Raw genomic sequence first — 27,215 nt, 5'->3', positions numbered from 1 at the left:
GCCCTGCTGAGCTTTTTGAAGCTGTAAGCTTTTTTTAGATCCCTGATCAAAATGCGCAAGTGGGTCTTGATATCTTTTCTTTCTTTTCTTTCTAACAGCAGTAGTTTAAAATAGAGGATGAGTAGAATGAAAGAAGGCAGAAGAGGAGAAGCTCCCAGATGTGATTATGTGTTAGAATAGGGGATATAAAATTTCATATTGTGCTTTACTGTCCTCAGGATTGGTATCCATGAATGCTAGGTCAAGCAATCATGTTAACCTGTATAACTGAATGGGAAGCTCAAAGCACAGCAGAAAGTTCCTTAGCCTCATGCTTTGTCCAGGCGGCAGTCAAAGAAATGTCTTGTCTCGCATCCTTTCTTGTTCCAAATAGCCTATGAAGTTAGTCTGCCCTTGTGTGTGCACAGCTCCTTTTGACACCTGCATTCTTATTTTAGTGCAATATGTAACTCTGCTTTTTGGTGCATTCAGTTCCTGCAAAATATTTACAGCTCTTTGTACAAATGGCTGTGGCTTGCATTTTGAATTATGGATGTGCCCTTTGTTAACAACAGATGCATGAGGCTAAATTCTGCTCTCACTCATGTTGGGGAAGATCACGGGATCTGATCTTTCACATAGACGTCAGTTCAGGGTAATTCATTTAAGGCATACACTACAGCATTAATAGAGTAGACTGGACCCCTGCTTTCTGGAGATGGATGTATATCCCTTAAAATATAACCTATTCAGTGGTTTATGACTGATCACAGCTTGCAGAACAATTAGTGAGGTGTGTTCTGAGCAGACCTGCTAGAACAAGATGATGACTGTATAGTGAATATAGTGAATATGCCTTTTGTTATGTCTGTATCTGTTACACTGTGTTAGCTTGTCTTTGCCAGGGACCACAGATATCTGTAAAGGAGAGCTAGAAATAACACTGTTAGACTTCAAAAATCACTGTCATGATACAAAACAAGGGAATATCCTACTAGGAGAGTCCTAGGGTATTCCAGTGCCAAATCTCTTATTGCAAAGCACTATATTACTTGCAGAGTCATTGCTGTTAGTTGGCTACGCATTATTCTGTTTGATGGAATGTTTGTCACCTGCTAAAAGCTTGAAGCATTTCACATGTGCAATGGAAGTATTTTCAGTACAGTAAACTGGATAGTCTGATACCTAATTGAACAGCCTCTGAGCTGTTTATGTGTCTTGTGGAAAAGAGAGATGGGGAGAAGGGTTACAGCCCAATTGCAAGGTGTTCTGTTTCTAAACCTGTAATCTGTGCCTATTGAAAAACCAGGCCTTGGAAGATAAAACTGGTTTTCAGCTTTCCAAGTAATCAAGCTCTCTCAGATCTAAAGACTACTGAATGTTTGTTCAGCAACATCACATTTCAATTCAGACTAGCTGAAGCTTTCCACAAATCAAAATAACAGCAACTGTGTGAATATGATGTGTGACCTTTTATTATTCAAGAGTCTACTCAGTTACATGGAAATGTAGCCAATATCCTGAATTTCACTTAGAAATGTGTTTGTAGTCAGTGGAACATTTGCTAGGGATGAAGTCAGAACTGCTCTGCTGGGCAGTGGCTTTATTTTCCTGAGCTTTCCCTTATGTCTTTCAAAATGTCAGCATGTCAATTACTTGTGTTCATTGCTCCCAGATGGTTTGGTGAACTTTGATGGAAAAGAATTGTAAAGCTAGGTGGTGGTTGTTGCTGCTGTTGTTATTGTTATTATTTGTTTTCATTGCTGCTAGCTTTGCAATAGCACTTATGGAAATACAGAGCAATTTACTTTTGAATTTGGAAAACCTGTTTCCACTGGTCTACATGAATATTAGGCATTTGCAAAATCTGCTCAGTCTTTACAATTCCTGGACCCATTAAGTTCAGCTCAGTACACAACACTATAGCTAAATAAGTAGCAATGTGCCCTTCAACTGTGGCACCCTTTATAACATTGGTACTTCTGACATGAGAATATCTTAGAGCACGAGATAGAAACTCCTCCAATTACTTCCCAAAAGCAACATCTATTTTATGTGTTAATTTTCTGCCTGCAGTTAATGTGGAGTATGTATGGTTAACAACAAATACTGACTTCGCTCTGCGTTACTGTTCCTGCTATCTTATAAATGTCTAAGTAGGATGTAGACCTGGTGTAGCAATGCTGGGAGATGCTGAGTTTTGACAATGTAAACCTGTTGCTTTTCTCAGGCACCAGCCTGAGTGCCTGAAACTGAACCAGGCTGGCATTTCCAGTGCCTGAACCACTGAAAATGTTGCATGATCTGCCTAGAAAAGCAAAGGAGACATCCATAAATTCAAGTCAGCCATTCCCTTCATAGTGCAGGAGACATATGACTAGAAAGAAGGTTGCAAAACTGAAAGAGGAAGAAGGCTGAGGCATATTGTTTAAAATGTTGAACACAGCTGACCTGAAATGTGCTAAGGATATGTATAGTCTAGTGTTATTCTTTTGATCTACATGAAATGCTCCTGAAATGATGGGTATTCTAGACAATAAATAAACTCCCTCTACAGAAAGTTTCTTCTATTCCTTGTGACATACAGCTCTTGTGCTGAGGCTGAGAAGTTTTAGAAACTGATAAAAGAACAACAGCAAAGGGAAAAAAAAGAGTATTATCTAGTCACATACCTAGCCAAGTTAGAACTTAATGCACGAATTAAAGGCAGCCAGCTGTTCATAGGAAACCTAACAAGCAGTGGGAAATAATCAGAGGCTTACCTGAAGGATCAGTGCTGGGACTGATCTTGCTTTTTTTATTAATACCCCATTACCAACAAGAAAAATGAGCTACCAAATTGTATTGTTAGCACAAATTTTTGAGTTTTATACACAATAAGAGGATTTGTCTTCAATTTGCTGTCTTTAGGTAATCAAAATTTTTGAGTCCCTTTGTACTCATTTTGTACACATAGGTAGTTGTGTAAGAAAGTAGTGGGGTTTTTTTGCAAGCATAACACATATTTGAGGCCTGGTCTCAATTAATTCTGTCCAGTGATTGATATCTGAAATGCAGCTCTACTCTCGCCATCCAATTTCTATTGAGAGCAGTTACACGTCTCTGCAACTAAGGACAATACTGGAACAAGGATTCTCTCACATAAAGCCTGTCTGAATGCAAGAGATAGAGACTAGTTGTACTGGTTGTATATATGTAAATAAGCTTAATAATTAGAAACGCCCTTCAGGGAATTTTCTGCCATCAAGGTTAACATCTCTTTTTGCTATTTTTGATTCATTTTTCACAGTCACAGTGCACTGAGGTCCTTAGGTTGCTGGCAAAGGATCATATTAAGATAGTAGTTGATACGGCTGAAATTTGCCAGCCCAAATCCTTGAAGACATTAAAGTACAAGCCTTGCTGTTTTCTCCTTGTTTTTCTTACCTTGAGATGATCTTGAGACTTGGCAATCAGTCTGGAAACTGAAGTTGATTCAAATACAGTGTCCACTTATTAACTTTAGTTCTTTAGAGTGTCTGTCATTCTAGGTGATAAAAAGCAAAAGCTGTTAACCTGAAGCCCTTTCAATTTAAAATAAAACAGAACAAGAAACCAACCAAACACCACCCACCCCACCCCCAAACCCAAAACAAACCCCCTTTTCCTTACTGTGCATAAAGTGTTGTAGGATTTGAAATGCAGATAACCTCTCTTGCTTCCTCCCACCTCATAAAAGCTACCTCAGATGGTTGAATTGCAAGGAATACTGCATGCCCGATTTGTTCAGTTTTGTAGAGCATAGGATTTGTGGTTGGGGCAGCTTTTCTATTTCTTGTTTTATTTCAGGAGAGTGCTTGACTCTTACTTGCATTGTCATTGGTGCAAGTGCCAAAGGCAGTATTAGTTTTAAGATGTCTTTAAGTGTTGTTACAGCATTTTAGATATGATGCTGTTCTTAGTCTTGGTTCAAAGTGCATCCAGGTCAACAAGACAGACTCTCATTCACACATCTGGGTGCTGTGTGCTTCCCTTCTGTCAGAGACTGGTGCTATTCCAGCACTCTGATTTCCTTTACACGAGCTACCTCATCTCTTCATACATAAATGCACACAGATAGAGAGCAATTCCTATTTCCAAGTTATTTTCCAAGAAAAGCAAGGCACCCTAATTGGTCCTATCACTAGGTTAGGAGCCAAAGGGCCCAATCAGCTTGGTAGACAAAAGCTTTTCCTAATGCTAATTACAGAGGGAGCCTGACAATCAATTAAAACTCTTTCTCTTTTCAGAGAAGGAAGGGCACATAAGGGATATTTGAGAGAAGATCCAAAAATAGCAGGTGGCTGTCACTTCTGCATTGTGCTCAGTTTTAATCATGAGGTTGGAGAAATAACATGTCTGGGTTGCACAGGGATGTACAAATGTAGGTCTACTGTCTAAATGCCAGAAATGGGTATGGAAAGATATGGATTGTACAGATGAGACTGCAGCTCCTGAAAGACCTTTCTACCTGCTTTCTCATGCAACACACTTACTTTTCTGCTTTATTTAAAAGTTTTAAAATATGTCAGTGGTCTCGTGATAAAGGGTGTGGCAATGATTTATATTTTAGTGCACTTTCTGACCTGTCAGTGAGTATTTAAGCTGTCTGCTTTCATTCACCAAACTCAATAAATCAGAAGATTTATTCCATCCAGTGTGTGCATATGTGTGTGTGTATAAACTCTGGGAATTTATCCAGCAAATGGAATATTAACTGTGTTGTTCAGTTTTTGGTTGTTTTTTCTTTTGTTTTATGCTTGGGTTTGGTTTCTTTGGCCAAGGTGGCATGTTGGCTTTCTTTGGTATTGGTCAAATACCAACTAAACAGACTCGTATTTTGTTCATTTAAGTAATTGTCATGATTTAATGAATAATAGACCTTCCTTTTGAAAGGGAGCAACCTCATTAATGCAGAAGAACTCTCATTGCTGCTATCTCAACATCAAATGTATGGTATAACAAAGCTATACTCCACCAGAAGCCACATGCTGCCTCATCAAAAACAAAAACAGGAAACATTTTATTTACTTTGAAAAAGACCATATCAAAATAGAAATAGGGGAAGGGAGGAGAGGCTGCAGCTGCTGCAGTCTGAAGTTTCAACTATAGAGCCCTTATTTTTTAATCTTTTTTTAACACTTGTCAAATTTGACAAGTTCATGGAGCTGTTGGCTTGTGAGGGTGTGCATATGTTTACATATATTTACTGTTTTATTTTCATGCCACCACGTAGTTCTTATTTAATAAGTGGTATTATATAAAGTTAGAAGTAATGGTCAAACTGAAGCATTGTTGGTTTGTTTTGCAGTAATGGGACTTTCAGTTGAGAGTGAATTTCAGTTATTTGGCTTCCAGTGCATATGCTTCAACTATATTAATAAATTATTTTAGTTAATCTGAGTGGCAGTGCCACTTAATGTGCAATTGGACAAGTGAAAACATCATCCCCCCAGAACTGAAGGCCAAGCAATCTGTACAGTATGAGCTCTGTGCTGATGCCAAGCCAAAGTTGAGTCCAAATACTGAAAGAAAATGCATTTCACTTAATTATGTATTTTTGGCTATTTAAATATCCAAAATCATTTTCACCAATTACACATACTTGTTTTGTTCTCTACTGCAGAAATCAAAAAGCAGTTCATACAATCAAGCTGATCAGAAGAGAAGCTGTTCAATACTTGTTGTTCAGCAGTATTTGAAATTACCAAAAGAAATCAGTGAACTTCTTTACCTTCCATACTTGCATCCTACTCCCAAAATGCAAAAAGGTTCAATTCAATAATTTCCTGTTGGTTTCTCATAGAAACGAGCTCCGTGTTTTTGATGCCATCTTACTACCTACAGGCCATAAGTTACTGAAGACTGATGAAATCTGTGCAGCTTTTATGGCTATCAGCAGCTCAAGCTATATGTTCTTGTTCGGTCTTTCTCCAGTCCTGTCGCTGTAAATGTTTTCAAAAACTTTGTGTGACATTCTTGCCTGCTTCATCTTTATCCCATGCTAGTCCTGGTTTCTATTCTGGGAAATGTTTCGGATCAGCTGTGAAGCACTGGGTCAGCAATGGGACAACCACTGTCTGGGTGACTGCTATCTCCGCAGGAAATGTTTCCCAAGCTAGTTCAGTTTTCTTGTTTCTGACACTGCTTGAATTTCCTGGTCTTATAACATCACTCTTCTATTATAGATGAGGTGGTAGAACACGATGCCTGTCATCTGTTAAACTTGATTGTGCATCCACATGTTCATCTTCTTTGCTAGGCTTGGTCCAAAACCTGCAGTCAGACCCTGTAGTCCCTTTCTGCTCATTGGTGCCTGGTCTAGAGCAATGCTTGGCTTGGATCCATGTATGCTTTTTCCTACAGCTGGTTTTCATTATCAATTGCATTGAGTCCTGCTCAGAATGTATTTGCCTGCATATTTGGGTATGAAAATGGTTTGGGGGTTCAAAACATTCAGGTGACTGCAGCTAGTATATGAAGAGTGTGTAAGTTGGGGGTTATTGTCTGAGTGGGCAAAAGTGAAAGAGGATACCAGAGGGGTGGGGCACTGAAAGAGGTTGCCCAGAGAAGTTGTGGTGTCTCCAATTCTGGGAGATGCTCAGCCAAGACTGAAAAGGGCCTTGAGCAACCTATGTACATCTAATCTACTCTTGAATGAGGGGTTGGAACAGGTGGCTTTGAAAAGTCCCTTCCAACTGAAATAGTTCTGTGAATCTGTGGCTGTTACTCAGTTGCTCTGTGGGGTATTGGACTGACTAGGTTTGGGCAGGTGAAAGGGCAGGTGTGGTCTAGGGGAAGGGAATGTGTAGAAATACCATTTAATTTGTATAGGTTCCATAAATTCTACTTCTGCTGTGGTTTTGAAAGGCTCTATAAGCTGTATCCCTTCTTCTGACTTGAGGATATATGGTTATCCTGTGTCTGTCATTATACATAAGAGCATGTGTTGAGACTGATACCTCAAAATTGAGCCTCAGCGCAACAGAAATTGTTAAAAGCCTCATCCAGATATCACTGTTGCAACTTAGTGACCACAGGCAGACGCAGGCTTCAAAAGACAGATTTGAATGGCCTGCCATTAGCAGAGTCTTGGATATAGAGTACAAATTAGAGTATTTTATGTATTCTGTCCTAATTATACTCTCATGCTCAGAAAGATTAGAGAAAGAACAAACATGTCTTTCTTTTAAGAATAGATTAATAAGGACATGGGGAAATGGACACCTACACACTGCTTTCTTCAAATATACAACATGCTGTGATGCTTAATACTTCTAAAAATGGGAGAAATTCTGAGATGTTCAGATTGACATTTCAGTGCCTGTCTGATCTGTGTGTCTGTCTGAAATATAGGGTTCAATAATCCTATTATGTGTGTCTGGCACACTCCTTCTTTAGCGATGTGCCTTCCACAACTGCTATAATAAGACAGAACAGCCAAAGCCTAAATCTGTGTGCCTCATCCTGTCACTCAGCAAAGTTATACTGTCATCAGAAGCAATGTATTGTTTTCTTTCCTGCTGTGTGGTATTGAGTTTTCTAACCTTTCTTAAATTTGTTTGGCTTTTTAACTTTCTTACCAAAGGTTAATGTTATTAAGTTGAGCAGGTAGCTGTAAAAGCTACAAGCCTTATTGCTTGCCTTGCAGTAGTTGTACTGTGCTTTTATTAAACCCTGGCTGCATCGGAAAGCTCTGTCTTGTAGATTTTTGTCATTCAGGAGTAATATGGTGAAGGTTGACAAGAACTGCATTTGAACTGTTGTCCAGTTCTGTGGTATAAATTATTGTGTTTGATATGTCAGGAGCATCAGATTTATCATAAACTCTCTTACCATCAGTGAACATGAACTGCACAGACATTAGTTCCAGCTTGCTGTAAAAAGGATGCAGGAAGATGCAAGTGCTGCTACATGTCTTCTTCCCCAGCACAGCCTGACCATGCTAGTCTCTTTGCCACTGTGGCAAAAAGAGATCTAAAGTCTCTGCTAATTCCAGAGCTGGTTATCTGCTTGATGTGGAAAGAGAAATTAATTAAATTTGAAGGAAGTGGTGACACTGCCAACATTTTTCAGTATGATCTACAGCAGGACTTGTATAAAGTATCAGAGATGCTGAAAGTGAGTGAACAGTTTCAGGATACAGTAGCAGGTCTGAAAGTGGGATGTCCATGTGTGCTGCATCATGGTGTTCTGGAGCTGCAGTTAGTGATGGTCAGTGCTCTGCAGCCACTACGCTGATGTTACGTTTCCTTGGAGCTGCCCTGAAGTATTTTTCTTATCAAAGAATGTCTTGAGAAGCTGGTCAAGAACTAGCTTCCAGTTGAAATGCTTTTAACAGTAGAAAGCATAAATATTAAATAATAATTGAAGTTGTTGTAGGGCAGCACTTTAAAAATACATGTATAAAAGAAAAGACAGTTTGGTCTTCCCTGGTGGAAAGCAGAACTGCAGCCTACCTGTAGCTACCAAACCCTGACTGTCCAAGGAGGAGATCTGGTTTGTTAATGACTGCAGGAAAGAGTATTTCAAAGTGCTGGGGGAGAGTGAGGGTTAAATCTTTCATTTATGAATCGGTATCTATAAACCACTTCTGCCAGTGCTGTGAAGCCAAGCTATGGCCCTGGCAAAAGATAAAAGATCTTCCTTCTCTCCTGCTAATTTAAGAGCGCAGGTTCTGCCTTTTCTCCCAAGCTCAGCAGTACCTGTCCCTGCCATTGATTTAGTCTTCGTCTGTCACATTCTCGTGCTGTTCAAAGGCTGATTGTGAAAGACTGGGGAGGTTCTGTTTGTTCACAGTTTCTCACAGCTTGGTTTCTCTTACCACTATCAATGCCAATAACAAGACTGTGTGAGCACCCTGTTCTTAGTGAATGAGACATCTTTTCATTTAGAGTGGCTTTGATTAACAAATTCCCTTCTCTAGTTCTCAGAACCAACTATGAACTTCCTGGGTGGGCCCGAACATCCCTGTATCTTTCCAGGGCTCCTTTGGTGTCTCTGGCTGGTGTTGTTCAACTCGCTGCTCATTAATGACTCCAGATGGCTTGTGTTCCTTCTCCCCCTACCTGTGTTACGTTTTGGCCTTTCCTGGTGAAAGGAGACATGGCAGCTTTTCAAATTATTTGATGCTTACCACTGAGGCTGGGCTCTAGCTGCATCTTCCCTAGCTTTTTCATGGTGGCAGCAGCTTCACTTCATCAAGGGAGGTCTCTGATCATATAAGCTGTTACTGCTATATGATGCTTCACCTTGGCCAAGCCGTTATTACTGCTTGAAAAGGTATTTAGAGCAATATCAGGTATCAGAAAGGCTACTGCTTTTGATCAGTTTCCCTTTCTGAAGGTTTTGAGAAGGGAGGATAAGTGGTATAATAAAAAGCTTTTTGTTATCTCCTCCCTTATCTCTTATATTTCATCCAAATCCCCTGCTGTGTTGCTTGGTTTTATGTTCATTCTGGCTGTGCACGGAAGCATTTCAATGATAGTGTGTGTCTTCCTACTGGAGGCTCATTATTTTGGTGTATGCAATCCACTAAACTCCATCCATGCACTGACTGGGGAAATCAGTCTTCTGTACTTTATTTTTACCAGTAAGGTAGAGGCAATTTTAATATGTTGGGGTGTTTTTCTGACCTAACAGAAGAATGTACTTTATACACACATGCACACATACAAAGATTCTGTAGTCTGAATGCTTCTCTCTTATTAGTTGTTACTGTGTGTAGCAGAAACATAAAATCTATCAAAGACAAAGCTAGGAGGCTTTTAAGGGGACCTTGAAGTTGTAGGAGGAGGAACCTCTAAATCCAGCATGTATGGTTCTTATTTTAATTTACGATGCTGTATTGGGTATTTTATATCCTTGAAATCTCTTTGAATAGTGACTTTATAGGGCACATATACTCCACTTTTTCTTATTCAGCTTTTTATCAGAGACTTAGGAATTGCTTAGGCTCTCAATTAAGAAAACTGAACTCCTGCTTTTCTCCACTTTAACATGCTTTCATCCATATTACCCCACTGCAAGGATATTGTATCACTGCAGATTAACTAGTGCAACTGCATTCATTCTGGGATGGCTAAACATTTTGGTATGCTTATGTTTATATACATTTGAATATATGTAGCAGAAATGTAGTAACTGCAGCACTAGATGACAGTTATTTTCCTGATCTTGGAGGTTCCTGATCACCTGGGGCTCACTATAACAAAACTTGTCCATCCAGCAGAGCATTATACAACATGCTCATCCAAACTCACAAATGTACTTGATGGGTTTTGAATATCTAACTCTGTGCCTATTAAACCATTGTTTCATAATAATGTGTTCAGTTGGGACTTTGGTCTTTGGGCTCTGTAAGGGTAATAGTCTTTTACTTAATTCTTTATCTCAATGCAGAGACTTTAAGACATGTTGACAGCAGTTAATTTCACCAAAGACAATATTAGTTCTTGTAATTGAAAGATGACTGACACTGGGGGTTTTCCTCTCCATTTTTCTGCTTCTTCACTAGGGATGTGAAATAATTGAGACGATGGATCAGGACCTCACAGATTTCACCAAGTGCCTTCAGATACTTCAGAAAAAGATAGAGAAGAAGGGTCTCCAGGTAAAGGCAAAACATCTTTTGTCTCTAGTTCTTAGTAATTACTCTTCCTCTCCATGTATTTTGGTTTATTTTTTAAGTTTATACTGAAATGGAACTTTTTTCTGTAGCCTTGCCATTCTGTGGTTTTGCCATAATTTACTGCACACCTTGTAAGCATTGATGCTTCTGCTAAGAGGAATTACACAGTGTGTCAATGAACAAGGGGTGGCTTTCTTAAAAGGCAGCTTGTATTGATTTCTGTTAATGAACTACCCAAAGTGCAGAAGTGCTGTTGTTGCTGTTGTTCAAAGCAAGAGTCCCACTTTGGCATGTAAATATAATTTCAAGTCTTGGCACACTGAGCCTTGATGTTCATCTACTTCCTCTCCAGTCCCAAAGGTGAGTTGAGGGGAGAGGCAGTCATCCTGCCAACATTACATATGGTAAGCAATACCTCCTTCTGCAGAAAGTTCCCCTGGAATCAAAAGGAACCTTTGCAGAGCAAGCTGTGTACTAAACTTAAAAGGAGCCATATGGAGTTGCCAGCTGCTCTTTTCATTCGAAAGGCAATGGAGGCAATGTTCCCCCTCCCATTCCATAATTTGGTTTTGGAAGCCCACTATTTTTTCGTCTCTCTGAGACATGAAGTTAAAATTCCTCAGGTATTTCCAACAGAATGAGTTGGTGGCAAATGTGCTCTTGGGATTGGTGCCCTTTCCTCCCCATCAAGCAGTCATTCATAAGGGCTGAGCTCTTTCTTGCACTCTGCACCTATAGGTGAAAGGAATTGAAAGGAAACAGCTGCTGCATCCTCTTACCAATAATGAGGGCAATAGACACGTAAGAAAATGAAAACAGCCACATATGATGGAAGGAGATGTGTAAACCTCCTCTTTTCCCATTTTCATGGTAGCAGGATAGGGAAGTTGCCTGACTTTCTGAGATCACTGTACTCCAACAAAGCAGCAAGAAATGGAAATACCAATACCACTCCCTCTTTCTTTACTCCCCTCACTTCAGGCTGATAAATAATTAACCTGGTTTTGCTTAAGCTATTTTGAAACGTCTTGATCTTCTGAAGGAAATGGGAGACATTTCAGAGTGCTGTTGCACAATGCCCATCTGCAGTTGCATCTCCTCTTGCCACCCTCAGTACATGCTGTTGTTCATCAGGGGTTTTTTCTCCTTTCAGTACAGACAGAGAGGGGTTTCTTTATATACTTGTCTTATCTGTCTGGCTGTGAGTCAGGAAACGCTTTATATGATAGTTTTTACCCCCTATAATTTATAATTGCAAGAGCACAGAGGGGTAGCTTCCCAACTAGGACACAGGATAATGGGTGCCATCTGAACAGGTGACCTATGCTTAGGATTTGTTTTGACTTCAGTGAGTAAGGTGATTCCCTCTCAACAGAATTACCCTTAGAATGAAGGAGAGCTTGAGTGTTTCCTGGATTTGGTTCATTATCAAATCACAGCTATTGCTACAGAGGGGTTCTTTTTTTTAAGGTATGACAGGAGGTTTTATAATGAATAATCAATGTGTGATTAAAATAAGAGCAATGGGAACATGGCAGCTACAGATGTGTTTCAACTATAAGTATCCTATTTGTAAAACCTTGAATTCCTTGATCACTCTCATAGGTAAAGCCCTGTTAAGCTGGCTAAAGGATACTGCTTTGTAATCCCTGATATTTTGTCAAGTACAAGCCAGAGTCTAATTGCCGCCATTCATGCTAATGCACTAGTAGTTCATAGTTCATGCCAATGCACTAAACATAAGATTTCAGTTCAGTTTCATGTAAGATGTGCTTTAAATACAATCAGGAGTTTTTTCAGAGGTGCAAGATGTAGCACAGATGTGTTTTCTAAGTACTGTGTTCATTCAGCCCTAGCTGCTTCTTACTTGCAGTGTCTCTTTCATAAAACCTTAGTGAGATGCTATGAGCTGATTCATGCACACGAGCAAAGCACACACTTCTGGGTTTGGTCTTCTTCATATTCTGACATAAGGAATTCCAAGAAGTTGTTGATTCAGTGTAGACAAGTACGTGAAACTTAAGCAAATGGAGCTGAAAACTGTATCACAATTGTATAAATAAGTAGTTTGGGTTCCAATTTGCTCTATTTTCAAAGTATTAGGTATCATTCATTAGTAGAAGGCTTGGTAATTGTTCCGGATGTCCTTATAATGCAATGCTTAGCTTGATGGCTGGTCTCCAGGTACCACAGAGATTCTGAGTGCTTGCAACATACATTAGCCTTAGTTTATAGATGCAGCCTATTGGCCCCTCTGAAACTCCAGCCTCTTTAAATACCTGTAATTGCACAGGTAACATGCTGGCATACAAAATGTCAAGTGGTGAGAAAAAAGAGTGTTCAAGGCATAGATCTAAAATGTTTGAGAATGCAGATTTCTTGAGAGCAGAAAGCTACAAATTCTGTGGTCACCTAGGAAGCACACACAATTGAGAAGAAAGGAAGGTCCAGGGTCTGAAATCTAGAAGTGATTAGAGAACGGGTTTTTCATCTGCATTGGCATTTTTGTCCAGAAGTACAAATTTGCATGTCACAGTGATGGTGTTTTCCCTTCGGGAAAGAAGTATAATAAAAGCTTTCCTTTTAACTGAGAATATTCACTAGCTGGAATATGTCTTCCTGGTTCCAGGGAAAATATTTATGTCTCCAGCTTTGATTTTTACCCACTTTGTCTGGTTTATCCACAGCACTTGTCAAAGAGGAGTATGAGAGACACTACAAATCTGTTTCCCTATGATTTATAGTTGAAGTTACTAAACAAGGAAAATCTCTCTTTAGTGTCTTTAAAAAATATATATGTTGATACTACAATCATGCTGTGTTTGCTGCTCTTTCTGGGTAGCAATATGTTAAGCTAGGAAATGAATTACATGCATTGTTTATACAATCCTGTGACATAGTTTATCTGGATTAAATTCAACTGTAAAAAGTGAGGTATATGAAACAGATGTTTTCCTGTTGGTTAGAGAGTAAGTTATCACCTGATATATTGAATGGATAAAATTTTTGCTCTGATCTATCAGTCACCTCTACAGAAGCTCTGTCGTGGAGTTTTTTGAGCTCACATGAATGCATGGAGGCAATACTTTGTTCCAAAGGAATTTAAGTTTGTGTAATTTACTTTCCATGGCTCTGCACCTCCATCCTCCTCATCTTCCCCCTTCCTGTTCACGCAAATAGCATTTGATATTGGAATAAAGTAGTAAAAGATAATCATGTTCAACAGCTTTCTCAGAGGTCACCTGAGTGGGAGCGAAGATGAGATAGACACTCAGTGCCCCCACTGGAGAGAAGGCTGCAAACTTAGTTTAGATTTTGCTAGTTGGAACATTCAGTTTGAGAAAAGGCCTTAGAGATGCCTTTATCAGTAGAAAAGATGCAGATGGAGTTGACAGTCAACTGAGATACAAATCTGGAAGAAAACCACCTTGTTATTGTGTATCTGTCTTCTAGAATAATTAGCCAAATTCATCAACTGCTTTTTCCTTATGTCTCAGATAAAACTTCGTGCAATAGTTTCTGAATCCTCAGGGTCACTCCCTTCTGGTTTACATTGCATTGCCAAGTCATGCAGAGAGCAGCACTGGGGTCATTTTGTGATAATCGAAGTCACCTAATTATATGTATTTATAATTACATATTGCAGTGAATATTAGAACAAGCAGTAATTACATACTGCAGTGAATGTTAGAACAAGCAGTACACTTCATATGTGCAAGCTAAAATCACTCTTAATTTTCCTTCTCCAAAGCCCTAATTCATTTATGAATCACATAGTATTGGATAGGTGAAGCAGTGAAATACCACCAACAGAATGTGACTCCTGAAGTTTCTTTCCAACCTAGAGGCTGTTAGATACTTCTCTTTCTCCTTCTGCATAACTGTATGCCTGCATACACATGTATGTATATAAATGCACACATTTTCTTGCATTATACCTTTCTGGCCTTGTATGATGCTTTTTTAATGTCTTAGTAACTCTTGTCTTTATTTCTGCTGTATGTTTCTTTTCCGGTGTTTATGGTCTATTGAACACTTATGTGTGCAACATTTTGCTTTACTGCTTTAATCACTGTTTTATCCATTCTGTAGTTATGTGGGTACTCCCCTTTCTTCATTACAAGACCTTCAAGTAAACTTATTTACAGTAATTTCTGTCTGGTTTTGCTTTCTGTTCTTAATTTTCTCTCATGTAACACACAAGCTATATCAAGAAAACATTTGAACTGGCAAAGTGGTAGGCATGCTTACAGTATCTCTTACTTAGAAAACAACATATCTTGCATTAAAAATGAACATTACTATCTTCAATTTGCAGGCTGGAGAGCAGAAATACAGAAGCAACTTGTCCACAGTCTCCCAGCATGCTAGTGGTACAGCTGGGGAGGATACTCCTACTCCCAGCCTTCATCAAGTGCTTTTTTCATAACAGTGTCCCTGGTTTGACTCACAGGCAGCTCACGGCAGTGAGAAGTGGAAGTATGTATATCAATTATGGAGTTCTAAGAGAATCCTCATAATGTTAAGATAGATTTAAGCCATTATCTTTATCTCACAGTTACAAACTCAGCTTTCTTTAACTGTTTCATCTAAAATATCATTTAGTCTTAAAACTAAACTCTGGGACTTTTCATTTCACTTTATTATCTTTTCTGCTTAAAAAAAGTTAAAGCAGCTCATTTGGTTATATGGGCTGAAGATATAAAAAATGAATTTTATTGAAACCTACATGCCTTCTAGTGGTTTAATGTTAGTGTGTTTAAATTGATAAAAGCATCAGTGTCAAGATGAAAAGTGAAGAAATCCAAACCAACTCTTCCTAGAAACTCTTTGCAGTAAAGGGGTACTATACTAACATTTCCATTTTAAAATTGCACTTTAAAGGTTCAATCTGTCAGCAGTCTAAGATATTCTTTTAAGTGAAAGCAAGCATTCTTGTCTTTGCTCTTTTAAAGAAAGCATCAAATCAGTCTGCTTTCTTTTCAGTTGAGGGAGTCTAAACTAAACATAATGCTAGTGAAGTCCTGTGTTTATAAAGTGCTGAAGGGAAGACAGTGATGTTCATGTACCACCTTCAGCTATGCAGTGTTCAAACAGGTTAAGCACCCCAGGTTATCTTTACATGAAGAAAAAGACCCTGAAGGAAAACAGAAAACACTCTAAAATGAAAATCAGGAAATTTCATCCCAGATCACTACTTGTTTTCATTTCTGAAAACTTTGGATACCCAGACCAGTAGCAGAAGTGGCTTTTAAAGGAAAGCCTAGGAATGAGGACAGGCTGTTTCAAGGATTTTGGAACAGGGAAGTAACTAAATACCATAAACAGGGGGAGAGGCAGTCTGGAAGATACCAAAGCTGGTATGGAACTGGAGTGTGAAGCTTTTACAAGGACCTTCAAGTTTGTGGCTCTACCTCCAAATTCCATATATAGGACACAGGGCTAAGAATGAACCTATTTTATTTTGGTAGCACTGTTGAGTTTTTCTTCTTAATGCCTCACAGGAAGAGAATAGAAAAAGCAAATGAGATTTATTTTAGAGGAAGGTAAATATGTGTAATGAAAAGGTTTCTATACTGTCAAGTGCTGTATTAAAAGGCTTTCATGAGTTATTAACAGTAATCCTCTTCATAAACCTTTGTCAGAAACAAATGGATCTAAAGTGTTTTCTGAAAATTCTCACTTAAAAAATTTAGAATTTCATAATAACTTTCAACAGGAATAAGTCCCTCCTAGAGGGTGTACAGACATATCCTTGAGTGATGACTATTTCAACTCTAAGGTCCAAATGCACCTCCAGGAGTGTAGTATCTAACCCATCTATCCTACTGTTGAATTATTTTGAGGCTTCTCATTGTACAGGTATGGCAAAGTACATTTCTTCTAATACAGGATATCATAACTAATCAGTTCCCAAAGAGAAACAACCTAATTTCACACAAAGGAAGCAGGCTGTCTACCTGTTCCACTATAGCTCTGGGCATCAAGACTCACTGAGTATCTGTGTTAGAATAATTTCGTGCAAAATGGATGTCTACAAGAACACAGCATGTCACATACCGAGTAATTTTCCTATGTAATCCTTCTATGCCCTACAGGGGCCTGTATTGGGTCTGTGAAGAGAAAGGAAAAAAAGTAAGTGGAGTGGGATTTCTGGACAGTGCATTGATTTCTGTTTGTTGGAAGTTGGTTGGGGTCTTGGATGTCAATTTTCCTTTTCAGAGTATTCCCACTGTTGAAAAGGCATTAGCACAAGCTCAGCAAAGGTGGGGACTGAAAGGTCTTCATAGCAGAGCTGCACTGTCAGCCAGACTTTGCCAGTTCTGGTGCTCACACTCTTTTTTATCAGCTACTTTTTGAGTTTGTCACTGCTAAGGAAGAGACTCAAGGGGGATGGTCTCTTCAGCTGGCCTAAAGAACCCATCGAGCTTCCCTTTTAAACAACTAAATAACTAAGCACTGAACAATTAAAGCTCAATATTTTGTGCAGATTAAATGTGTGCATAAAATGTTTACAGCTTCACAAGCGCCTCCAGTTTAAGAAATCATGTTCCATTTCTTTTTAAGTGCAGGGCTAAATTTATATGGTCTAGAGGACAGTGCAGAAAAACGAAAGAGATACTGTAATGGGTGCAGTCTGACATTATTCAGGCTATGTTTAGCTTACCTGCTATAAATACTGAACCTATGCTGAAAAGGAAAATTGACTTCTAAGATCCTAACCCACTTCCTTCAACATGAGAAGATCTCCAGCCTCTTAGAAACAAATTCAAAACTTCTTTCTGCAAACCTGCATGGAAAAATAAAACCAAAATTCATTCTGTACTGCCCAAGTATTCAGTGAAATCACTTGTAAGAGGAGCTATTTGCAGAATAGGGCCTGAGAGACACCGGAAATATTTTCTGTCTTTAGTTTCAGATCTTATATCTGTCCCTTGAGTATAATAGGACAGGCTATTATCCCCTTGTTCGTCATGAAGATTAATGTTCAGACCAGCTGAAAATATTACTGTTCTGTTGGGACCTATTGGGAGATCTTCAGACCTGTGTGAACTCAAGTTTAAACTTTTTAAATAGCAGAGCTAACATCTCACCCTGGTTAGGCACAACTGCCTGCTGTCATTATGTCCTCTGCAGCGCTGCTGCCAGAGCGGGAGGATGCCCTGCAGCTCCCTGTTAATTGTGGCATCTTTTATACAGACTTCATTGCTAAATGTTAAGATATGCAGGGGATGCGCCTGAGCCATTAATTCATACCAGATGAAGTAAATAAACAACCAGCATCACCCTTTAATGCAAATTGAGATTTTTCCATTTTCTGTCTTTTCATAGAATCACAGAATGGTTTGAATTGGAAAGGGCCTTAAGATCATCCGGTTCCAACCCCCTGCCATGGGCAGGGATGCCTCACACTAGACCATTTTGTACAGAATGTTTTCCCTGTGATTCTTTCCTTAAAAGTGACAGAATATTCTAAATTTGACAGAATTGAAACAAAAATTGGCAGGAAATTAGTTTTGAAGAAAAGGCACATCTGGTTTAGGAAGTCACGGGAAAAGATCTCACCTCTCACAGGGTTGAAACTGACTTTGTTCATTGGGTGTAAGCACCTGTGTGCTGCTGGCAGTGTTCTGTACAGTGACCTTTATTTATGGAAAATGTACCCCACCTCCTTGAAACACCACAGGTTGGTTTGGCCTCCTCTGCAGGCCTTCCAGGGCTCCCAGACCGGCCTCTGGGCAGGAGCCAGAACAAAACCTCACACAGGTGCGGTGGGAAAGGGAGGAGTGGGTCAGACACCTCTCGTTCTCGTCAGCCTCTGGAGAGGCAGAAATACTCATGAGTTAACCACTGAGGGTCTTCAGTTTGGCTGAAACAGGGACTTGTACCAGCTTTTGTGCCCCGGTGCTGCCCGGGGCCGGCGGGGTCTCGCTGAGGTGAGGCGAGTCCAGTCCAGTTCCAGCCGGTTCCGCGGGCGGGCGCCTCATGCTGAGGAAGCGCGGGCAGCGCTGAGGGGCCGAGGATGAGGAGCGGCCGGGCCAGCCCCGAGGGCAGAGCGGCAGGAGGGGCTCCCCCCGACCCCCGCTGCGGTTCCACCGAGATTCCCCCCGAAGGGAGCGGGTGGAGAGCTCCTGAGGGAGCTGTGGCCTGCGCGGAGCCCGCGATGGAGCTGGTACCCAGCCAAAGGGAGTCAATGTGCCTTGAAGGAAGCTCCTCTGTGGAGAGGAGGCCACACAGCAGCTACAGCCTGTGGGAGACCCGCGTTGGAGCAGTTTGCTCCTGAAGGATTGTACCCCACAGGAAGGATATCACATTGTAGCAGGGGAAGAAGAGGGTAAGGAAGGAGAGGCAGAGAGGAGTGGGTATGGACTTATCACAGCCCCCCATTCCTTTTTTGCTGCTTGTGGAGGGATGAGGTACAGGAGCTAGGAATGAAGTTGGGCCTGGAAAAAAAAGGAGTGGTTGAAAGATTGCTTTAGTTTTGTCTTCTCTTTTTCCCTCTCAAACTTGATTTTTAATTGGTGATAAATTAATTTCCTCAAGTTGAATCTGTTTTACTTGTGATGGTACCTGGTAATTAACAATCTTCCTGTCCTTGTTGTGACCTATGAGTTTTTTCATCTTACTTTTCCCCCTGTCATGTTCAGGAAAGGGAGGAGATGGGGTGTGTGCTTGGCTGCCAGCTGAGGTGAACCCACCACAGGACTGTATAGGAAGTCAAAGAGGAGTTGTCGGGGCTCATGGAGCCATGCAGATGTGCAGGGTCTCATTGATGGAGCTAGGGTTTTTTTCAGTGATATCCAGTGATAGGACAAGGGGCAATGGGTCTAAACTGGAACATAGGAAGAACTTCTTTACTGTAAGAGTGCCAGAGCACTGGAACAGGTTGCCGAGGGGGGTTGTGGAGTCTCCTACATTGGAGATATTCAAGGCCTGGCTGGACAAGTTCCTGTGTGATGTACTCTAGGTTATCGTGCTCTTGCAGGGGGGTTGGACTAGATGATCTTTCAAGGTCCCTTCCAACCCTTGGTATTCTGTGATTCTGTGATACATGTCCTGGGATATGTATCCTTATTGTGGGCTAGCAGGCAAAACTGATCCATCAGGTATGGAGTAGCCAGGGACGTTCCTGTACAAGAATGTCTCTCTGCCGGCATGCTGCAGCAGGAGCTGTGATCTGGGTAAGGCGGCCTGATCTGGACTGTGGTCTGTATCCCTTTAGGGGAATATCAGAGGCTTTTAGGGAGAGTCTTCACAGCCAAAAGGTTCTTCTCTGTGCAGTGCCCTTCCCACCTGCTTCCCCTACAGAGCTCATTTAACCTTTAGCATAGGCTGCAGGCTAGCTCTGGTTGAGGAGTGTGGGATGACAGGGGTCCTGCTGCAAGGGATGTGGTAGGGTTGTAGTTGTGTTGCCCGCTGACTGTGACAACATGGAAATCTGATGGAGGGAGGGGAAGTAAGCTACTCCAGTAAAGACTGACAGAGTTCAGTGAAATGTGAAATAGAAAGCTCACAATGAACACATTCTCTTGAAGAATGTAGGCTGATTTTTTTTCCCTCCTTTGACTTGTTCATTGATAGGAGTTTATAGTTAGTTTTCCCAACTTTTTTAGCTGCTGGAGGCAGTATGTGAAGAAATTAAAAACACAGCATGTGCCAAACACAGCTTTTGGCACTAGATGTGAGTGGATATGAGATCATGAAAGAGATTTTCTAGACTGTTTTAACATAATCTTTTGAGGGCCTCTTGCATTACTGCTAACAGAAATCCTGGGCTTGCTTTCTTAGGGATATGATAGTTTACAGTGATTGGTTTTGCATTTCCATAGGTGTTATATTGCAGTACATACTGTGGATTACAGTGGTTCAGCTGTGGGAGCAAAGGTTAGCCTGATGCTTGTGACTGTCTTTTCATGTTGTTTTAAAAGACATAAAGATTTTATGATTTTTCAGAAGACACATGATTGATTGCTCTGGAATCCTTGTTCATGCACAGAATATATGTGTTGAAGTTAAAACCAGCACATACTTTCCTCCAAAACCTCATTGGACAGATTGCTCTTAAGAGTTTTAGTGCACTTCTGCCTACTCACAACAGCATGGTAGCAGTCTTGAGTAGGGACAAACCCAGAAAATTTGAATCAATAAGGAATTCTAATTACCCTGATCTCAGATGAGCATCAGTTGTAGAGCTGTGCTCCAGCTGATTTGCTATAGTAGAGTGGGAGTTATTGCTGTTCCTACTCTGAGGCTCAAGGAGTCCTGTTTGATCAAGGCCATCTAGGGATATTCAGCACAAGACCAGGCAGTCAAATCCAGATTGTCTGGGGTTGAGGAGTTCATGTGGATTTTGTAGAGCTGGTACAATACAAAGATTAGTGGAATCAGTGAAGTGACAAGGAAGCTGACTGAAGGTTATCAGTTCAGGTGCACAAACAGAATGGCAGCTTTTAGCTGAGAGCTCTTGTTCCTGTGAAGAGATAGAAGACTGAAGCCATGAGTTAATTCTGGCTGAAGAGTATTCTACCTGAGCAAAGTTCAGATGCTGCTGTGTGGCTGGGCATATCCTTCTTGTAGGAAGTGAATGCCATACCTTTTACATAAAACCCTGAGCTAGCAGACCAGTATAATCAACTAAAATGGACAATATCTTGCTATATATTTATCGTTGGGTTGTGGGATTTTAATGGTTCATTAAGTTTACATTGCTATTTTGTGGATAGTATAAAAAATGACTGTGACCTGTCCAGCACAAGAGCTCTATGAGAGAATGAGCTGAAATCTAATCCGGCTCATCTGTTATCAAGGAAAGTGCTTGCTGTATTTTAAAGTGTTCAGTAGTGAAGCTAAGGCAGAGACCAGAAAGGATATGTCTAGATTTTCAGACCACATCTTGAGTTGACAAAATTGCCTTCTGAAGGAAAAAAATGCTTTTCTTGTAAACTAGTCAAAATTGATAAAATGTCAAAGTGATAAAGCAGTAACAATTACAGCATTCACACTGCTGCTTAATTGTTTTTCAGCATATACTTCAATATATATGTATCTCAGCATCTAATACACTTCAGTGCATGTTGCTACAATAATTTTATTTTCTATATCATATTTCCCTAAAATTTTAAATTAAAGGAATAGGCCTGTGAATGGCAGGGAATTCAGAAAGGCTGTGAAAGTTGAAAAGATACCAGTGAAGTCAGAAAGTGATGAGAGGAAGCTATGGTCAAAGCAGATACAACATCTGATCTGTAACTGGCATATCTTAGGTATTAGCAGTGGATGGTCTCACAAGGAGAGTGGGTTTGTTGATGGCTCCAGAGCTTTTACAACATCTTGGTTACTGTTACCTTCCCTTTTTGCTTTAGGGGAGGACTTTTTCACATTTCATCCAGTACTGCTGGTTGTTGTCAGTAAACGTGTTCCCTTTAACCTACCCCCCTGACGCTTAGGCATATCTGTTTGCAAGTTTTCTGGCTGAAACTGCGCTGATGTAGAAGAAAGTCCTTCAACTTCTCTGTCCAGAGCCTTACCCAGACCCTGGGGAAAGGATTTCTTACCAGTTTTGAAAAGAATGGGCATACTTTGCTATCAGTTCCAGCCTTGGACTTCGCTCTTAGATGTCATGGTGTTGCTGACATTACAATGCTAGATACTACAAAGTTTTTACTCACCCTACGCAGTTCCCAGCTTCCTGTGTCCTTTCACCATTCTCCTTAAATAGACCTTCCTCATTCCTATACTGGAAATCTTCTTTGTATTTAACCCATCCATGCCAGAGGAAGGAATACCTATTGACCAGTTTTGGGAGAAGGATAGCATTTAGCAAGCCTGCAGACATTTTACAGCAAGTTGTCTATTTCAGTAGTCTCTGTGAGAGTAGAAGCAGGAACCTAAACAACTTCTGATGTGATGCTCATCAGCTCCCCTTGGTTACTGCACTCTCTAAATTATAGATTAGAGGAGAAGGAAAAAATACATCACTGAATTGCCATCACAATGTCTTTATTTATGCTTCCCTTCTCCTTCCAAACAGCCCTGCTGTTTGGTAGTGACTCCTAAAACTCTTTCAGGAGATTGTAATGCATAAGTATAGCATTTAAAGATGATTGAATCCCACTCTTAAATCTTCAACTCTTTCTAAATTAAAGCTTGATAGCTATTAAAGATGCTGTGCAATATGTTTAAGTCAGGTTATATATAGATAGTCTAAGAGAATATGTTGCCCTTTACACTGTGCTTGCAATGAACCAAGCTATTCTTTGTAGTTATTTAGGATTTTATAACCTTTTTTTTCAGGATATGAGTGACACTGTGTGAAAACATATTGTGTAAAGGCACTGGTGACAGGACATTTAAGTGAAGCATGGACATTTCAATTGAAGTACAGTGTGTTAGTCAAATGCTACCTGCTGGCTGATTAGCAGTAGCACTGTAATTCTGTAGTCTGTGTCATACAGGAAATCATGTTAGAAAAACAAATGGGCTTTGCTGTCTGTAGTGTGGGAATATATACATGTCTTGTGCTTTGGTATTTGCTCTGTCTTAGGTTCTGGAATGACCAAAAGATGTGTCTGTGCTTTCATGGCATATCTGTTTTCTTAAGCGCATGGCAGAGTGAGAGGAGCAGTGATTGCAGGGAAGGAACTGATTTTCTGTTAGTCTTTTTTGTGTTGTTTTTGTTTTTAACGGAGCTGATAGCTTTCGGATGAAAAGGTTCTCAAGGTTTTTGTTAGCCTTAGCCTCTCTGTCTTGTTTTGTTGGGTTTTTTTTTGAATAAACAAAGTGCCTATACCTAGACCTTCAAATAGAGGCTCTAAGAATCTTACTATGTCAGGATGCCTGTCACTGCTGCTAAGACTATTGAGTGAAGGGCAGGACTGTCAACCTGATATGCAGAATTTTAGCTTTCCTCTCTGCCTGCTTCTCTTGTACTCCAGCTGGGTTTGTCTGTGAACCTGACATGTCATGTTTTCCATTTTCACAACCCATGCAAACCCTAAATAATACTACATTCCCTCTTCAGATAATTTTAGTAGCTTTCTTCCAACACACCACAACCCCAGACCTCTGCTCTAGGAATACCTTTTCAATAGATCTACTCCATGCTAGGTTGATTTTATTTTCTTACTTTTGGAAAACAACTCACTTCACTGTTGCTGTTGAATAAGGAGTAGGACTTTTCTTCAGCACGCAGTACCATGGCAATCTATCAGAAAAAAATGCAGTCACTGAACACTTCATTGTTTGAGATAGGTCCTCTACTTCTCAACAAGTACACATGTGAATAACAGAACAGGATTTTTCTGACATACTGGCAGTTTTATAAGGAAAATAAGACACACTCAGAATGTTATTGAACCATTTTAATTACAGGTCAGGCAGAATTCTGTGTTTCCTTCATCCTTACATTTTAAAGTGCAGAAAATGTCAAAATCAAAACAAACAAGTTCATGTGTGATGAGACATACATACTAGGAAATTATACAGTAGTTGCTCAGCTTTTTGAAGACTGGGCTAGGTTAATATTTAAATTTAAGTCTCATTGCTCACAAGAAAAACAGCATACATGTGGATTCTGAACCTTTGCAAAGCTATCTTAACTTCACTGTGGTTCTGGGTTAACGTAGCAGAGTTTTTCCATTGCCTCTGTTGGGGTCAGGGGCATTTTTACTGCTGATTGTCTGGTAAGGAACTGGTGTTGATGGGACTTCTTAATAGTATTTTCAAGAATTGATTCATCCTTTTAAATCACCATCATCACCAGTCAAACAAAAGCAGTTTGCTTCTACACTGGAATCAATAAAACAGATAATGTATTATGGTTTAGCTGGGAACACATGGTTTTTAGCTTTTGCTGTTTTGTCTTCTGTTTAAGGATATGTATTCCTACCATTTGTATTCTACTGGTTGCATGTTAGGTCTTTGTCATCTATAAGCTGCACGGAAAATACATGCTGTTTGCAGTACAAGAATAGTTCTTTTGTTTCAGTGTTTGCTGCTAATATAATGTGTTATATTGATCCATTCTGGCTTCTCAAGTTTTTTCCTGGTGGTACTGAGAAAGATGGTATAATTCTTCACCAAAAGGAAGAGAAGTTAATTTTCATGCAAACCAATATTCAACAGAATCATAAAGCTCTAGCCCTGGTAATAAAAATAGAAGTTAATGCTATTAATACATCATTGCAGATACACAGAGCACCATTATGTGGCTCCTGGGTTGAGTAAAACTTCATGTAATCACAGTAGCCATAGACTTAAGCCCTATAAAGCTGGAAACTTCACCAGATGGCCATTGTCAAGGCAGCTTCTAAAGACTTTAGAGCTGCAATATGTTAGGGCTCTAGATATGGCTTAGTCAGTGGTAGCTTTTTAAAACACAATTACTGACCATAACTGATTCACATTATGGAAGTAGTAATAATAATAATACTTTGCCCTCAGTGACCTTTTATCTGAACACCTGAAAACTCTTAATCAAGGCTTTTAAATACTCCCTTTCTGCTTATAGGAAATAAAGTGTTCGTAGTCTTGATAGGGGAAATGAAGCAGCAGCAATCCAGCCCCTTGGCCTAGTGCAAGTAGTTAGATAGAGGTGATGTCCCAGTTGCTTGGAGTGGAACCTCCTACTTCAGTAGCACTTTTCGTCTTGAGTAGAGCCAGCCTATGAGTGGAAGTGCTTTCACATTAAAATGCTGTGAGGAGAACAGCATATAATGGCCCTGGTCTGAAAATTCCTTTGTTTGCTTTGTAAGCAGTGACAATACAGACATGCTGTTAAGGTCTGGGGATACTTAGGCTCAGATAAACCACATGTAGTTGAGGAGCTTAGGTATGGACTGATGTATCACAGGCTCTACATACTCAGGGCAAACAGTGTCCTGAGTTCAGCAGTAACAATCATTTTTTTCTCCTTCTTGGTAGCTGGTGCAGTGCTGTGTTTTGACTTTTGGGCTGGGAACGGTTGCTGATAGCAAGTATGTTTTGAGTTACTGCTCAAATGTTTGGTTTGTCCAAGGACTTTCTGAGCCTCATGCTCTGCCAGGGAGGAGGGGAGGCTGGGAGGAAGGAGAGACAGGACACCTGACCCAGGCTAGCCAAAGAGGTATTCCATACCACAGCATGTCATGCCTAGGATGTAACTGGGAGTTACCCGGAAGGGCTAGAGCTCTGGGGGTTGGAGGAGGTATTGGTTGGTGCTCAGTCAGGCAGGGTGGGATGAGTTATGGGTCGGTGGCTGGTGAGATGTTGTATTCTCTTCACTTGTTATTGGCTTTATAATTATTATTTGTAGTAGTAGTAGCAGTAGTGATTTGTGTTATACCTTAGTTATTAAACTGTTCTTATCTCAACCCATGGGGGCTACATTCTTTGGATTCTCCTTCCTAACTCTCCAGGAGTTGGGGGAGCAAGGGGGGTGTTAGTGAACAAGTGCGGATTGGTTTAAACCACGACAAACAGTTAAGTACGTGCAAAGACTGGCTTCTGTTTTAGAGAGAACAGTTACGTACTTTATAAAAGCACCACATGTTGGCCATGAATTTACTGAGCTTTAATACTCAGCCTCAGAACTCACATAATGGTATTTATCAGTAATGGCAGTAAATAACTGTATTTGACATCTGCTTTTGTAAAGCCAGTAGTTATTTTTTTTCTTACTTTTTCCCCCAAAGTGATTTTATTGTTGATTTTCAGGGTTTTGAGATCACACCTGAAAGTTTTTTCAGTGAATGTTCTTGTTTTATCTTTTAGATTGATGTGATTGTGACTTTGGGTGGACTTGGAGGACGCTTTGACCAAATAATGGCATCAGTGGAAACGCTTTTTCATGCAATAAAAATCACGCCTTTGCCAGTGATAGTTATCCAGGAGTGCTCACTGATTTACCTGCTTCAACCTGTAAGTGTTATAAAAAGTTACTTCATAATAAAACTGACCCTCCACCTATGCTGACCCTGTAGGTCTTACACCATTAAATGCTCATTTACTTAACTGTATTCTCTAGGATCAGAGCCTAAATATAGAATATATTGCAGGGAAGTGGACAGCAAATGATGGGCTCTGCCTTGAAAGGGTTTGTGTTTAATTTGTTCAAGAGAGATTTGTTTAAAAGGGGAGGAACAAAAAATCCAGAAAGTATGAAAACTCAGTTTGGGCAAATACAGGATTTTGATTATAAATGAAAAACAAAACCCAAAACTTTTAAATTAGATTCCAGTAAGTTTAAATTAAGCACACAGTACTTTTGCATGTTGAGTAGCAATAAGGATGTCTGCATTAAGAATAACAAAAGAAAGATATAAGAGGAAGATATGAGGGAATTCCTGACAGCCTTATTAGGCAGAACCCTTATGGGGTCCGAGTGGTGCAGTTCATTATGATGGGAATCCAGCTAGCATCAATGAGGGAATTCATTTAAGGTATATTATTTTTGTGGGTTTTCAGGTCTGTTATTCCATTTATTGATTCATAAAACAACACATGCAAAAGATCTTGCTGGGCTTCTCCTTTTAAGATTTAAATTAAAGGCAAATCTAAGCATCAAAGTGTCTTTTCTAACAGTGATTCATTTGTTTGTTTGTAAGTATCT

At 40.0% G+C, this 27,215-nt stretch overlaps 1 protein-coding gene across 2 annotated transcripts in view; it reads left to right on the top strand.

The window, feature by feature from the left end:
* Nucleotides 1-27,215, top strand: part of TPK1 (thiamin pyrophosphokinase 1) — a 284,733-nt gene that overhangs the window by 159,994 nt on the left and 97,524 nt on the right. For both annotated transcript variants that reach the window (XM_031047165.2, XM_031047166.2), the window contains 2 exons: nt 10,514-10,609; nt 26,378-26,524. In XM_031047165.2, coding sequence (XP_030903025.1) covers nt 10,514-10,609; nt 26,378-26,524 — 243 coding nt within the window. The remainder of the gene's footprint in view (nt 1-10,513; nt 10,610-26,377; nt 26,525-27,215) is intronic.

This window comes from Melopsittacus undulatus, chromosome 1 (genome assembly GCF_012275295.1).
Source record: "Melopsittacus undulatus isolate bMelUnd1 chromosome 1, bMelUnd1.mat.Z, whole genome shotgun sequence".
In the NCBI taxonomy this organism is placed as follows: Eukaryota; Metazoa; Chordata; class Aves; order Psittaciformes; family Psittaculidae; genus Melopsittacus; species Melopsittacus undulatus.
The sequence above is the reverse complement of the archived record's forward strand: the minus strand, read 5'-3'. Positions and strand labels throughout refer to the sequence as shown.